This window comes from Balearica regulorum, chromosome 1 (genome assembly GCF_011004875.1).
Source record: "Balearica regulorum gibbericeps isolate bBalReg1 chromosome 1, bBalReg1.pri, whole genome shotgun sequence".
In the NCBI taxonomy this organism is placed as follows: domain Eukaryota; kingdom Metazoa; phylum Chordata; class Aves; order Gruiformes; family Gruidae; genus Balearica; species Balearica regulorum.
Window position 1 is genome coordinate 73738543 of NC_046184.1, and position 15832 is coordinate 73754374.

At 40.9% G+C, this 15832-nt stretch overlaps 1 protein-coding gene across 9 annotated transcripts in view; it reads left to right on the forward strand.

Moving 5' to 3' along the window:
- The window catches only part of SOX5 (SRY-box transcription factor 5), a 657382-nt gene that overhangs the window by 502914 nt on the left and 138636 nt on the right, over positions 1–15832 (forward strand). For all 9 annotated transcript variants that reach the window (XM_075758111.1, XM_075758131.1, XM_075758121.1 and 6 more), the window contains 2 exons: positions 3328–3500; positions 6018–6086. In XM_075758111.1, coding sequence (XP_075614226.1) covers positions 3328–3500; positions 6018–6086 — 242 coding nt within the window. The remainder of the gene's footprint in view (positions 1–3327; positions 3501–6017; positions 6087–15832) is intronic.

Consider the following 15832-nt stretch of genomic DNA (forward strand, 5'->3'; position numbering starts at 1 on the left):
AAACTCACCATCTCCCTGTAGATCCACGCATCTGATCTCTCTTGCCTCTGGTTTTGTACAGGTCACTTCAGAGTGTGGCTGTCCGAGTACTTACTTTGCAAGGAATGATACCTTAATGAATCGAAATTATAATTAAGTATTATTGAAGTTGTTGGAAGGACGGGCTAATCATGGGAAAACAAAGTAGCTGCTGAGCCATGTTATCCAGAAAGTATTCTCCAACAAAATATTTTTTTTTTAAAAGTTGACAGTGATAAATTCTCCTTTTCGGTTTACTAGCAAACTAAACTCGCTCAAGAAATACAATGCAAGAAGGCTGCCTTTTGTCAGACTACTTCCACTCCAGTTTTATAAGCCACAGGAATTATGCATTGTACTTACTTATATTGCACTTACTGAGTTAGTACATAAAGCACCCACTTTGGGCATCTCAAAGTTTCTTTAAAAACTGAGTAGCGATGAAGAGTCTGAGTTTGGTGGATTTGTCCCCAGCTGCACGGCTGCGGTGTACCTGCAACTCTGGCATTGCCCCGACTGCTTGCTCTTAGTTCATCCAGACTTTCCTCTCATTCCTGCAATTCGAATAAAGCCGGTGTTTTCTTGGGAAAGAAGTTTTCTAGGTAAATCAGGTTAAAGAAGCAGCCGCAGTAGGCGGATGGCCCCGCGGTCGTGCCGTTGTTTGGTGTCGTGGCCAGGGCAGTGGCACGTGGAGCGTTCTGCTCTCTCGGGAAGCACGGCCCGAGCTTTGCAGCACAGTGCTGGATATCAACATTTCTTCTGCTGCTGTTGGTACCTAACTCTGTGACCCCTCTGTCCGACAGTTTACACATATGGAAACATTTTTCCACCTTTCAAAGGTGTGGTGGGGATTAATTTAACTTTACAAAGTGCTTTTTGATTCCCAACTGAAAGCTACTGTAGGAGCTCGAAATGCACTGATGAACCAGTACTGGCTGAAAATCTTTGATGTGTGTCAGTGTATTTGTCGAATAGTTTATTTGACAGTGATTTCTCTTTGCTTCCCCCAACTTTAGGACTAAGCCAATCCTGTGTATTTCTTCTCTTCTGTAGGTCCTTCTCCCTCCCTCTTGTGTGCACCCCCACCCTGCAGTAAAAGTTTGGAGTAAGATATCTGCTGAATAAATAAATAAAATATTTAGTTTTCAGATGTTTCAGTGTGCCCAGTGTGTTATACTGCCAGTATCAGTATACCGACAGCCTTCATCAGACAAGCATTCCAGTAAAGCGACATGTTAGCCGTGGACAGGACAAGGAAGGGGCTACCTTCCAGAATAATTCTTCCATGCCACTTGGAAACACTGTGCCCTTTTTCCTAGGGAAAAACAAATGAAGGATGGAAGAGTGACAGTAGAAATTTCTGATTAATTGTATGGCCAGGTGGCCATATGCATTACTTGTAGCAGTTCTCTGTCTCCAATGTTTGAAATAAAAAGCCTAAGTCACAAATGTTTTCTTCAGCAGTGTTAGTATTTTAACACTGACTTCCACTCTTTCTCACAGCTTTTAACAGAACAGGTTCAAACTCCTATGGTTTCTGTTTCAGTGTATTTCTCTAGTCTCCAGCTTGTACCACAGGTTTTTTCGAGACTGTATCTGAAAATATTCTGATGTAGTTCTTTGTTATATGATAAGAAAATTTTCACATAAATCTCGAGCATCTTAATAAAAAGTTAATCAAGTGACATTTCCGTTATATGAAAATGTTGATTCTTTGTGTTTTCCCACTTGTACATGGCTGTCTACAAACGCATTTAGGGGCCTGGACTTGGCTGACGTAGCAAATGGGATGCTGCTTGGGAGCGCAAGGTTGAAATTAAGTGAATGTAAATCAAATTAACTCTGGAGCAAAGAGCCCTACCAGTGACACCTCTAAGGCAGTGGTACAGTCTTCCAAAGAAAGCAGTAGATGATTCACCATTTCAGACATTTCAATCCAATCTAGAAAGCTGTAGTAAATATATTGTAGGGAACATTCCCGCACTGGCAGGGGGGTAGACTAAATGAGCTATTACCAGTAGCTCTTTTCCATGTCTGACTGATAGTTGGCTAGGAACACATTTAGTACAGTCGCCAATTTTTCTTTTTTTTTTTTTTTTTCACTTGGAGAGCACTGGTGACATTGGCAGAAGAACGCTTCCTGTGTTTGAGAAAGGTTTGTGTGGCAGGGTTGTCCCAAAAGCAGGCTATTTTCAGAGGAGCCAGAGACACTGATAGCCTTAATCCTTTCCTAAAGCTTTTTTGAGAAAGGGTTTCATAGGATCTGACTCATGTGAGAGGGTGTGGTGGTATTGGAGATATCTGCGGATTAGCTGCTACACATATTTTCTGGTCTTTTAAATTCAATGTCAGATAATACTGGATATTCTAATAGTGCCATTTTTTGTTTTAGTGTATGATTCATAGCTTTTGATTTTTCCTGGAATGTTTTCTTCCCTTCCCTTATAACCGCTGTCCTTCTGGGTAGAAGGAGAATTTTTACAGAATGATTATGAGAGCGAGGTAGTCAGTTCCTCTGTCTGTGTCTGCTGAACTCTCCCGTAAAAAACATCTCATGACAGTACAAATGAGAGAGCTGGTGAGTTGTGTTTCACTCAGTTTTTCTGATGCGTGTATGCAAGACTTTTTCCTTTAAAAAATACTCATCAGTGGCAGCAACAGCGATAGTAGTTATTGACAGTTTAAAGACTATATAATTTCATCCTAATCGGGGCAGCTGTAGATGCTGTAACAGGTAGCAGCGTCCTGCCAGCTGGTGTGTGCTGCGCTAGCAACAGTGAGAAAGCGGGGTGCGGGGTACCCAGTGCCCAGGAGACTTCTCTGCTTCCCTTTGACTGTAGAGGGCTTTGAATACACACCTTACAGTTTCTGTAGACGTCGAAGCATTGATGTGTCTTTATCGTAACTTTCTGACAAAAATGTAATTGTCTTTTTCGAAACTGGAAGTGTTGATTTTGATCCCCATGAAATGCGAACAAAGTTTACAATTTGAAGCTCTTCCAAAACAGGCAGTATTTTTTGCCCTGTTAAACTGATAAAAAGGCAATGGAAAATAGATGAAAGGGCAAGGAAACATTGAAGGAGGACACCAGATCAAAGCCTGTGTACAGAATTATCCTCCGTGGCTCATTTTCCTGTAGAGGGACAGGTCTTAATGTGCAGTGTATTGCAATATGTTGCTACTCTTTGGTCCTACTAAAACTTTGCTTACAGTGAAGCTGCAAAATAAAAACCTGGCTAGCTCTAAATTTCTTCTCTTCTCTTTACCTTTCCCCCCGCCCCCCCCCCCCCCCACCATATGATGCCCAGGGACTCCAGAAAGCCTCGCTGAGAAGGAAAGGCAGCTCATGGGTATGATCAATCAGCTGACCAGTTTGCGAGAACAGCTGCTCGCAGCTCATGATGAACAGAAGAAACTGGCTGCATCGCAGATCGAGAAACAACGCCAACAAATGGAGCTGGCTAAGCAGCAACAAGAACAGGTGAGTGATTATTATAGTGGCTTTCAGCTTAAATAATTTTCTAGGAGGACTTTCCAGTAGCTGAAAGGTTTGATACCTCATAAGTTTGTTAGAGAATATTTTTTTTATGTTTGTTTCCTTAGGTGATGAAGTTTAAACAATAACATATTGGCAGAATGCCTTAATTTGCAATATATAAAATAGTGCTCTCTATCTTTTAAAGATACACCTTCCAGTTTGGAGGTATTCTCTTCCAAAACTGTTTTTTTTTTTTTCCCTAAAAATAAGTGTGAGTAAGCGTACAAATTCAGCCCTCCTGAATACTCTTCCAGTGATCCTTGAGCTGAGTGATACTGAATAGGTATAAAGGGAACAAAATGCAGCATTTGGATTGTAATATGACAAATGAAAGAATTGGTTTTGCCAACTGTGCAAAAAAAGGGGGGAGAAGAATCTAATGTCAGTGAACAAGTGTGACTTTTTCTCTTCTACACTTGAGACGCTTGATTTTCTGCTCTTGCAAATATGTCCTCCACTGAAAATGCAAGCATGTTTTGACACATGAACAGTTCCAACATGTACAAATGGACACATGATATTTTATGCAAGAACACAACGTTGCTAACATATTTGCACTATGCAAGTTTTAACTGAAATGAATGTCCATTTTTGTACCTGAGCGTGAGCAGAGAATACTTAGACATCTGGTTTACAGTTGTCAGGAGTCCATCCTGATACCTGTTATGTGAAAGCGTTTAGATCTGCTTGACCATTTATTTCAGCTTGTAATGAAATTTGAGTTTATATCATATAATTGCAGCTATGTGAATTTTATGAAACTCACAAAATTCTTTGAAATGTGTCACAGTTCTCATACTTCAATGTTTGTGTTGTACCAAGCAAGTCTTAAGGTTCTAAACCACTGCTGACATCTTCAGACATTTTAGCCTTGGTTTTCCCTATTTTTGACTATTTAAAAACCTTATCTTAAATACTGTGTATTTTGGCCTCACACCTGAAATCCCACATAGGGAGAACAGAAGTGACTTCTCTATTAAACTAGAGAATTTGTGTCACACTGTTGTTTACACAGAGAAGGTAGATGAAGGGGTGAAGGTGGAATTGGCAAGATTCTTCCACGAGGAGACATCCTTCAGTAGCTCTTTCCTTTGCCCTGCCTTTTAAAGTCACTACTGCGACAGGATGGCTAAACGATCTGAAAGTGAAAAAGAAAATGGAGAGAATGGGAAAAGGCAGTAAGAAATCCTGCAGGATTATTATTAGGATAACAAGGATTCCTTTTAATTCAAGAAATTGTATATAATTCTGTGTTATAAAGAAATTAAAATAACCATACTTTAAAAAAAAAAGTATTGATAAAAATTATTTTGGTTGCTCAAAAAGAGGCTCTAGAAGGAAAACATTTAATCTTTTAGATGTTGAGTTAAGTATGCGTGAGTGTTTCTTATGCTAATAGTTTAATAATAGAAATGAAAGAAAATACCTGAGGGGAAGAAAGCACAAAATTCCTCCCAGTAAGTATGTGTAAGTTCCCATCTGACCCTGCGATGTGTACACATACCACAGGGGAAGAGCAATACTCCTTCTCATGTTTGTGCTGCTGTGCTAGCTATTCATGAGAGCAGAGATTTTGTGATGACTCAAATGAAAATTTTTCAAGTTTGCTTTTTAAGTTTGAGGTATATAATGGTTTATCTGAGAACTCTAATTTGGTTCTGCTACTGTCTGCTGTTTTCTTCACTGTATGTAAAATGTGTCTGCAGTAAGATTCCCAGTCATTTAGTCAGTGGAAAGGGAGGATGGAAGTCCTTATGGAAAACACACAGGACTTTGAGAGGAGACTTAGTACAACTCCATCAACTTCTATAAATCATTTTCGATGTTGAGCTGTGTAGCCTAGCGCTGCCCCCTTAGCTCCTTTCAGCTGATATACACATTGAAGAGTCAGTGATTTTCCCAAACCCAGTTCTAGTCTCTTTGTGTCTGTTTTGGCATCAAGGAAATACGCACACCAACACCTTCCTCCTGGGTGTCAGATTTCCTTTTTGGTGGGTTTTTGGTTTTTTTTTTAATATTTGAGTAGGTGGTGCCAAACATAAAAGGAATATTACTGTCCATCCTACTTTTTTGCCTTTCCTGCCTTCTCCTATTATTTTCCAGTCTCTCTGCCAGTATTGTTCTTCCTCCAGCAAGTTGGAGCAAATGAGTGCTCACTTTTTGGGGATTTTAGCAGTGCCATTTCAGATAGCAAGAGAAAGATTTTTGCATCAGTCCTTCTCTTAATATCCAGCACAACATTTTCCATAAGATTCCCTTTCACACTAGTATTAGCTTTGAATTGCTCCTGAGCATGAGCCCCTTGCTTCAGCAGCAGTCCAGGCTGCTGCCCCCTGCACTTGAAGGTTTCTTAACTTAATAGAGCAGTTTAAAGAACCAAGTAGGGTGGAAGTTTCCTATGTACTGATGCCAGGAACGGTGATACATATCTCACGTTTCTTCTGTGCAATTTCTCCACAGATTGCAAGACAACAGCAGCAGCTCCTGCAGCAGCAACACAAAATTAACCTTCTTCAGCAACAGATCCAGGTCAGAGACTCCATCTCCACCCATGCCCCTCTTATCTCTCTTCTCTCCTTTCCATTTCCCCATGCTTTGCCTCAGCCATTATTGTCATAGTTTCTTTAAGAATCTCTGCAGATGGCTTACATCATACTTATAGAAACACATGAGGATGTTACCTATTGTTAAGCAAAAAAGGTCAGTTTCTGGAATGCCTTGTATGATTCACACGGCTCCTATAGGATCAGGAAGCAGATGGGAGAGGAGCTGGTCATGTGAGCAAGGGTTTTCAGGTCCAAATGCCCTTTCAGCTATAGATCAGGAGTGGCAAAACTGTTGCTGGAAAGAGTTGGATTGGAATGGATCTCCTGCAACTCAGTTTTTAAGGTTTTGTGGAAGCAGTTTTCTTCAGTGATTGGTAATCAAGTGTCCCTCCTTCCCTCTGCCCCAGGTGTTGAAAGTCCAGAAATTTTCAACACTTCAGGTGAGGTGTTGTCTGAACGAGAAACTGGTCAAAAGGTTGGTTAGATTCAGGAGAGCAACTGTGTGGGTCCTAGGTATCTACAGGTTTGCACCTAGTAGTAGAAAAAAGTTGTTAGCCCAGCATACCCAGTAAACTTTATTTAACTTCTTTTTTCCTTAAAGTTTTTCATGCTGTTGACTGTATTTCATTACTTTTTTTCCATTTGTATATATGCATGCCCCTGTTTAGGGAATTATGCAAATCATTTTGCCCATGAAGGTTTTCACAGAATAACAAAGGAGAGGTTTGACATTTTATAGATCTCTAGAATCATGGTGAAATCTCTGGCTGTTTAATATGCAATTATGTGTAGAGCATTGCAAGTCGCTGTGGAAATGGGTGCTATGTTCTGTTTGTTCAGTAACAACAGGATTTTCCTTCCAAAGCTTCTCAATTTTTCAGAATTAGTTGCCTAAAATTATGAGTCATATCCATTACTTGTATAAGAAAACTTAATTCCAGCAAAATCAGAGGAGTTGTATGGCTTCACACTAGAATAAAAACTGGCTTTATTGTTTCAGAGGACATTCTGTAGTACCTGGACTTGTATAACTATGAAAAACTTCTGGGGAAGGTCCACCCCTCAGTTATAAGGCAACTTAAATACAAGATGTGCTTTGCTGAAAGTAATTTTGAGATTGGTGAGGCCTGGCTTGGCCTTGACCTCTGTATTTTTTTTCCTTCTTTAAATTTGTGTGTGGGAGGGATTTTTCTTTATTGCTGTATCTTTAATAAGACTTTAAAAGAAAAACAATAATAGAACCTCTACAATAGCAAGGAAAGTATTTACATTTTTAGCATTTAGCTCTGACAGTGAGAGAGGAAGTTGTTTTATAAGCAGTGAATAAAAATAAATTGAAGTAACATAATTTGACCCCAACCCTTTTAAGTTTTAAAGCCTTGTAGATAAGAATGAAGTATGTCGTTTTTAGGGTAGTGGAGAACACTGGTTATTGATAATGAGATATAGAGCCTTTCATCTCTTGATCCCTGGTCCAAGTTTGACCTAAGTCAGTAGTAAATGAAAGTCAGCTAGCTACCATCTGATACAAGCTGCAAGCCTAAGAACTGATTTGGCAGTCTGTCTCAAGGGATTTTGGATGAAGTATTGATCCTGCCGAGGTCAGAATTTCACCTCCAGGGTCCACTTCACACAAAACCCATCAGATTTGAGGCGCTCTCCTTTTGGATGGTCACATGATAAAGGTCAAGAATTGAACAGGCAGAGAGAGACAATACTGTCCTCTCATTCCTACAGAGATGATGTGTTTGTAGTGAAATTTTGATTATACTGTCTGCCTCTTGACAGTTCCACAGTCCGTATGGTCTTGTAGTCTCATGAACCCTTGTTCCAGTCCAGTTATGATGAAGTCACTGATAGGGAGAAACATTTAAAAATAAATAAAAAAAACCCCTTATTGACAGTGAATACAAAGCAAAACATTTCTTCTCAGTTGCATGGTTAGTTGACTGTTGTAAGAGAGAAGAAACAGTTCCTGAAGTAATCTTGCCTTTGTATATGAACGGCGACAATGAAGTCACCCTAACATGCCCACGTTTAAAACGGTCTGTGAGTTTACAGCCAGGTTATGGTAGGTGGAACAAAACTGTGACATGAATGTAGCTGTGAGTTCAGCTTTTCTGACCTTGCCCTAATTAATCTAACAGGCTTCTGTCACATTGGCCTGGAGTTTTCAAATAGCATTAGATTTATTGACAGGGAAATATTCCTACAAAGTCTGGATAACTATTTGACTTATGTGCAATTGAATGATTAGGCTGCAGTTACGGACGCAACCTATTTATGACAAAGGATTCGTTTTACTTGAGCCAGTTTTTTCTAAGCTTGTAAGAGTTGCCATAATTCCAGATAAATTATTACACAGAAAAAAGCTATTGAAATATTGTATTGAAAACATAATACCCTAAGGTTAAAAAAAAGCACAACCTGACTGACCCCATGATTTATGACTCCTTTCTCTAAGTGCGCTAACTTGGAAAGAGTTCCCTCTCTCCTTACGCCACCATACAATCACCGATACACACACAATACATAAGCAGGGAGAGATTGCAACATGTCTCTCCTCCTTAGAGGACTGCAAATGCTGAGTATAAATACAGCTCAATTAAACTAGCCACTTCTGTGATGCTGAAGAAAGATGTGATAGCTGCTTGAGCTTAGAAAAATGTACCTGGCACGTGAGTCTCTAATTGACATTATGTCTTTTTCAAGTCCATCTCTTCTGAATTAACTGGAAGGGGATGTCGCTAATGCAGAAGACAGCTTGTCTTCATACGGAGAGTGGAGTAAAGAGATAATGCTAAACTGGAGAAAAGTTGTACATTAGGGTATATTTAAGAATCTGTATGACCCCAAAATATTAAAATGTGATCTAGACAGGATTTTGTCTTTTGGCAAATGTTTATAATTTTTTTTTTCTGCTTTTCAGGATGATCTAGACCTAATTTGTGAAGAGGTTTGAGTTTCTCTGAATAATTAACTAAACCTCCCCCCTTATTTTATGCCGCTTTGGAATACATCCTCCCATGCACACTGCTTTCTGTTCTATTTAATCTTTGTGTGTATGTGTATTGAAAAGGTTTTCGCTTTACCAGTTTCTGCCTGCTGAGTATTTTAGGTCTTCTCCCCTGCACACCTCAGTCTTGCTGTTTTACTAGAAAGGAAACTGAAATGTGTGTTCTGTCCTGTAACTCCTGTGCATCAACAGCCCCCAAGATCTCAGGTTGTGATTCGGAACAGCTCTGTAGTGGTCTGCAGCTGTAGAACAGGCTGAAGGAAGGAGCATGCAGACATTAAGTATGGCTTAGCAAGTTCTCGGACTAAATCTAGTTTTGTCCTTCAAGGCCTCGGGAACTCTCACTGTCACCTCCCCATCTTCTTTTGTGAGGCCACAATCCACTTCCTGGTGTCCTTGCTCTAGAACCTGGTGGAGTCTGGAGCTCTGTAGCTGTCCCGTCAGATAGGCAGGAAGTGAAAAGAACTTGGAAGTCTAGGTGCTCCTTTTCCGTGATGCTGAGCTAGTCCCCAGGACAGGCAATGAGTGTGTGTGGTGTTCTGCCTCGAGGGCTGTCTCTGAGGTGCAAAGTTTTGTGAAGTGGTGCAGTTTTACACTGTGCACTTGCTCAGAGAAAAAGTCTAGCCCAGGTTGACAATTGAATAGTTTGCTTTGAAGCTCAGTGACGAATGTCACTTTAATTGAACTATATTTAAAGTGAAATATGGTTGTTAAAATTCATAAAGCAATTCATATTCAGTAGGGCACTGTTGATAAAATAGGTCAACCTTGCAGCCTAAATTGTGATAAAACTGATGCTGCTAATCTCACAATTTTGTAGAAAGCCTGACAATGTTTTATGTTTTTTTCCTCAAGCTCCAGCTCTTGGAGTCATGTGATGACAAAAGTGCCAGCTTTCATTTCTTCAAAATGTAAACTTCCAGCTCTCGGATTTCCAGGCAAAATCTGAAACCACGAGCACTACAAGTTCCAAAATTAGAAGGCAAACAAAACGGAGGCCAAATGTTGTTTTTTAAACTGTTCTGATTTTTAGTCAAAATTTTTTTGGAGAGCCCAGCTCGATATCTTGGAGCACTTCAGGTTGCCAATAATGTAAAACTAAAATCTCAAAGCAGCAAGAGGCAACAGCGCAGCTTTACGATGTCTCTAACATTTAGGCCACAGGTTTTTTTTGACTTTTTAGTTTAATACTGCTAGTACTTGGTTACTAATTTACATTAATTTCTGAGTGACGTACTTAGCCTAAGAACTTGAGTGCTATCTGAAACTTGAGAGCAATTCCTGCCAGACAGCAAGCATTTGATGACTTCGTGTGTTTTAATAGAGGGTTTTCTTTGTCCTTCAGAGCTAGAGACTTGTCAGCAGATGTTCTAACAGGACACCTTTTCTGATAGAAAGTTAGGACCTCTAAAGAATGAGAGGATCCTGACTAAACTCTGATGCAAAGCTAGAAAGGTGTGCCTCTAGCCCGCTCTGCTTGCCAGGCGGCTTGTGACTTCTGCCTGATGCCTGGCCGGATGGCGCAGGCAGTTCCAGGAGGCACTGCTCCCAGGTTGGACTTGATGATCTTCAAGGTCTTTTCCAACCAAAACAATTCTTTATGATTCTGTGAAAAGTTTACCTTGGTCTCAAGCTTTGCAGACCCTTAGCAGCTGGTCTGGCAGGGTGTGTGGGCACCATGGCCTTCCAGACTCCATGTCCCTTTGGGTTGCAGGCTTCTTGGCTTTTCTGAATCCCTCAGCTGCCCTAGGTGTCCTCCTGGATCCAATAAGGCTTTCCTTTGTGAGTCTGGGTCCAGATTTCCGTCCTCCCCACCTGCTGTCAGCTGGCTGTGTCCCTTTCCCTGTGAGTTGTGTTGGTAGATGGAGAGGGGCTGGCTGCGTTAATATGTTCCCAAATCAGAATATTCCCATTCTCATTAAGTTCTGAGGTTTAAGGTGGTGTTCCAATTTGGAATGTAATAAAATCTTGGAACACTTGGAATTTCCTGCAGGATGGTTAGTCCATTTAGTAGCCAGATCTGTTTTTCAAAATACAGCTATATTTTTGGGGAGGAAAGAAGGATTTGGTTTCTGAGTTACACAAAAGTTCAGAAAAATATTTCTGAAGCTTAACATGCAAAGTTTTGAAATGACACAGTTGTTATTGTCAAAACTTTCCAGGCACCAAGAAGCTCTGGGTTGATTCCAGCCTTCCAAAACACTGGTAAAGAGGCCTGCTGCCAGAGTGCTTTAGATATCATAATTTACCCACACAGTTATCTATGGTGATAATTTTTGTTGTTGTTGTTGTTTAGATTTGTTGTTGCTTTTGAACTCCTCAGGTGAGCAATCATCTGTTATCCAGAACTGGCTAAATGATGTTCAAGCCTGTCGGCGTTCTCTTTGTTTGAGAAAACAGTGAGGTTTTGATTGACCTATTTCAGGTGAAGTTTAGTTGTAAAAAGTACCAGTTGCTCTTTCTTGTCGTGAGAATACGCTGACTATTTGACTGTACACAGAGAAAAGTGAAGATTTTGTTCCCTGCTCCAACAAGTTTGCACTCTAAATTGTACTTCCAACACAGCTCATCCTTTCATTTTCTGTCTCCTGCAGGAAAGCAAACTCCAGCAGGCCACTATGTGAGCTCAATACTTGGAGTACTTTGTGCCTGTAACAAGGAGAGTAGAGATCTTTGCCCTTAATCCTTGCCCCGGTGGTATATCCTCAGTGCAACCGTAAGGACTCGTGAAATTTCTTTCCTGGTCCCTAGCTTCTTGTATGCCTGTAACCCAGAGTTCTCTAGGAGGCTTTAAAGGGCTGTAGATGATGCATCCTTCACTCAAGATTCAAAAATGAGCAACCACTACACAAGTGCTTGGTTACAGATTTAGTAATGTCTGTTGCTTCTGTATTACCATTTTCCCTGGGAATTCTGATTTTCTAAGAAGTCAGTGACAGCAGAGCAGTGCTTCATGGTGCTACGACCCCTTTGCAAGCCATTGCACAGCAGAACAGTATTAGTTCTTCTGTAATTAGAGTCCTCTTTGCATATCAGAGAGAGGTGAGGACAAAAGGTTTCCTTGGTAGACAATAAAGCTGTTGAAGTGAGGGCCTGATCCAACTCCCACTGAACATAGTGAAAAGGCTCTTATTCATATTAGTGGGAGTTTAATGAGACCTTTCTTCAGTAGGAAACTGTGAGAAAGTATCTTCCTTCTCACTCTGCAAAATGTTTTCAGAACAGGCTCCGTCCACTGAGATGGTTTGTTTTTTATTTTGGATTTTGTTGGGGTTGTGTTTTTTTTTTTTGCCAGTGTGGATATGACAAGCTGTGACTGCACAGTCAAACCGAACAGGCTCCTCGATTGGGGACATTTTGTCCAAATTCATCATGTGTCAGGAGCAGCTGTTTTCCTGCAACTTATAAACATGGGCATACTGGATTCAGTGAGACAGGCCCAAGAAGGAATCACACTGCAGCCTTTCCCATGACTTTGCAACCTCTTCCCAAACAAATGAGGTTGCCGGCAAAGAGGCTAAACAATTGTTTCTCACAAAAGCTTTGCAGCTGATGTCCTATCGGTTATCAGAACAACTGGCCTGTCCCTTGAGCAGGAAACAGCCCCTGGGAAATTAATTATTTAAAAAAACAACCCCCCAAAAAAGAAAAAAAAAAAAAAAAAAGACAAAGTTGAGGGAGGAAATAGGGAAAGGGAAGAGTGAAAAGAAAAATCTAGGCTAAGAGTCAGAATGAGCTAATTGCTTGCTGGCCTCTCAAGTTCAGCGAGTAATGTGTGTGTTTGGCTGAAGGATACGACGCATGTCCTTCAGAGTAACCTATGGGCCTTCACTTCCTTCCGTTACCATAAAAGTTAAGTTACGTAAAAGATTGCAGAGTTATTTATCTACCCGTATTTCTGTGCAGAGCAACGTTTTGCACCAATGTAACATTTTTTTACTTCCAAAGTTGACCTGTAGAGCAAGCATCTACAGATAATTTGGTTTCAGGCCTTTCCTACACTCTCGTACAATCCAAATTTACTGACTGGTGTAGTTGCACCAATGCAGACAAGCAGGATCTGCTTGGGATTTGTACAATTTGAATTTGAAACATGCCAAGGGCATGTTTTCATCAGATAAATCAGCTTTTTTGCCTGTGCTGAGCTACATGATTGGAACAGCACTTGCTGATAATGAAGCTTTCTCCAGTGTTACCAGATGCTCTTAAAATTACGAGATTGTTTTAACTTTGTGACTTCTTTCTTGCAATTTTAGCATCTTTTCTTAATTTCCTTTTTGCTACTGATCTTTCAGTGTTCCTATTTTCCATTTCTCTCTCATGATCACAAGGGAGGGCCAGAAACTTATTATTTTTATTAAAAAAACAGAACACTAAAACATCCAAAATAATCCAGCAGCTAGGACTGTAAGAAAAATGCCAGCGGTCGACTGGAGTCCTCGCAGCTGGCAACATCGTGCTCCAAGGCCTCCTCTTGGTCTCTCTCCTCTCAGCAAGCGTTCTCTCGGAGACCCCTTTTCCCAGGGCCCTGTCTTTCTGCTTGTTTTCAGATCCCCTCTCCAATTCCAGCATCTCTCTGAGGCATCCCACAACTTTTCCCACTTCCTTCAGCTTCCAGCTCCCTAACGCTGTGGTACTGAGCAATCTTCCTTAGGCGACTGCCCGACCTTTCCCACATCAACTCCTCCTTTCTGCCAGCCCTCCCTTTTACTTTTCCCTCCTTGCCATTATTTCCACAGTCTTTTTAATGGTTTTGGTCGGCATTTTATTGGCTATAGAGCGCGCATCTGTCATTTGGTGAATGTTTGTGTTCAGAATGCGTGGGGCGGTGTGCCTGTGTGCATGTGAGCTGCGTTCACGTTTGTGTACCCGTGCAGGTATTTTACACAGCAGGCAGCAGAGGTACAGGAGCAGAAAGTACCACGGTAGTTTGTATAAGTGGCTTGGGAAGATGAACGTGAACTCTTTACGGCTGTGATCTTGTCCGTATGGAGTGTGTGTAGTCATGAGCACTTTAGTTGTGCAGCCAAAAAAAGGCTGCTGCTGCTGCCTCTGCAGTAAGGTAAAGCAGGAGATAACAATAAATTTTTTACTGCTGGCTGGCGGAGGTGTTTAGGATGTGTTTTCTTTATATCTTCATCCGCCCCTAATTGAAGATGCTTTAAAATTGAATGACTAGCAGTCAAAACGTGTTTGCTTCAAGCTGAGAAGAAAAATGCTGGTGTCTCTGCTTCCAAACTGATTGCGCTTTGTACACAACTGACAGCCACAGTCACTTTGAGTGACTGATAAGTGGGAAGCTTTGCCACTTATCAAGGAATGCACGCTGAAAAGAAAGGACTGGAGCCGTTCAGATGCTTTGGCATGTTCAAAATAACATCTCACATCAGTCAGACTCAGAGGCACTAGGAGACATTTCAAAATAAACTTTATATCTATCTATCTATCTAGAGGCAAAGATTCAATTTAACAGACAAATCACTGTGTGGCATCACATTGGCTCTGAAAACGAGAACATCATTATAAGGGTCACCAGTTGCAAAATGACTCAGATAGCTGCATAATTTGAGATCATTTATCGTAGGGTCTCACCCCCTAGAACAAAACTAAATTTGAAAATTCACAACTGCGTATCATTCTGGTGATTCTCTAAATTGGGGGCTTTCACCCCTGTTGGCCAAGCAGTATTTGGTTTATATAGCATGTGACATCCTGAAGGAACCCGAAGAGAATGAAACTCTAAGCCATATTCTGTTCTCATTTATTTCCTCTTTAATATTATGGAATATGTTTGGGATTGCCCGGCTTTAACTAAAGTCGATGCATTATTAGGGTTATTTAGGAGTTACTGAGGTTTTTGGTGATACATAGCATGAATTAAAGATGGAACTTTTCTTGGTGCATGTTTGTTGGTGATAGTGATACTTATATTAGGAGATTCTGACCTGCAGGAGCTGAGGTGCGAGGGTACGTTTTCTTGTACTGACTCTGTAATGGCAGCAGTTTCAGCCCATGTAGGGTTGGGTTGGTCCATTGGAGGTGGTAATGTTTCAGCCTGCCTTAGCAAGTGCCATAGTAGTTCACCCCATAGAGCCATCCCTGCAAACATTGGGCAGAAGTAGAAGCACACGTCATACTCGGAGCCGAGCTGGGATGTGGGTCTTCATGTAAAATGGGAGAACAAGTTTATACAAGCTAGTAGTATGTAATTTCCCAAATTGGAATTTGAACAGGAGATAGACAGTGCTGTGTCCACCAGTAGCACTTAAACAAAAATGTTCTCATGAGTGCTGCTAGGTTTGCACCTCTTATCCTAGCAACATTGGGAGTGTTGATTTATAAGGACCATTATCTTCTGTTGTGATTCTAAGCACTGCGTCTGGACATCTAATTCTGCCCAGCTTGGTCTATCTAAAATGGTTGCTTTTCTAACCAAAGTGGCTATATTTGAGATGCAGGTTGTGTTTGACATTCCAAAATTGCTACCAGCACCCATGCCTATATCAAGAGGGAAAAAATTGAGGATCACTTAGTTCCTGCTGACAATGACTCACTTTTCTGATTCATCTCTTGCCACGTTAAGTGGTCACAACTTCATTTTGATGGGTCATTCAAAATAGATCACTTCAAACTCTCTGCTGGAATAATGGCTAAAAGTGATTCAGAGGGCAAACTATGGTTCCACCTACTAAATCAACACCACTGTCTTCACC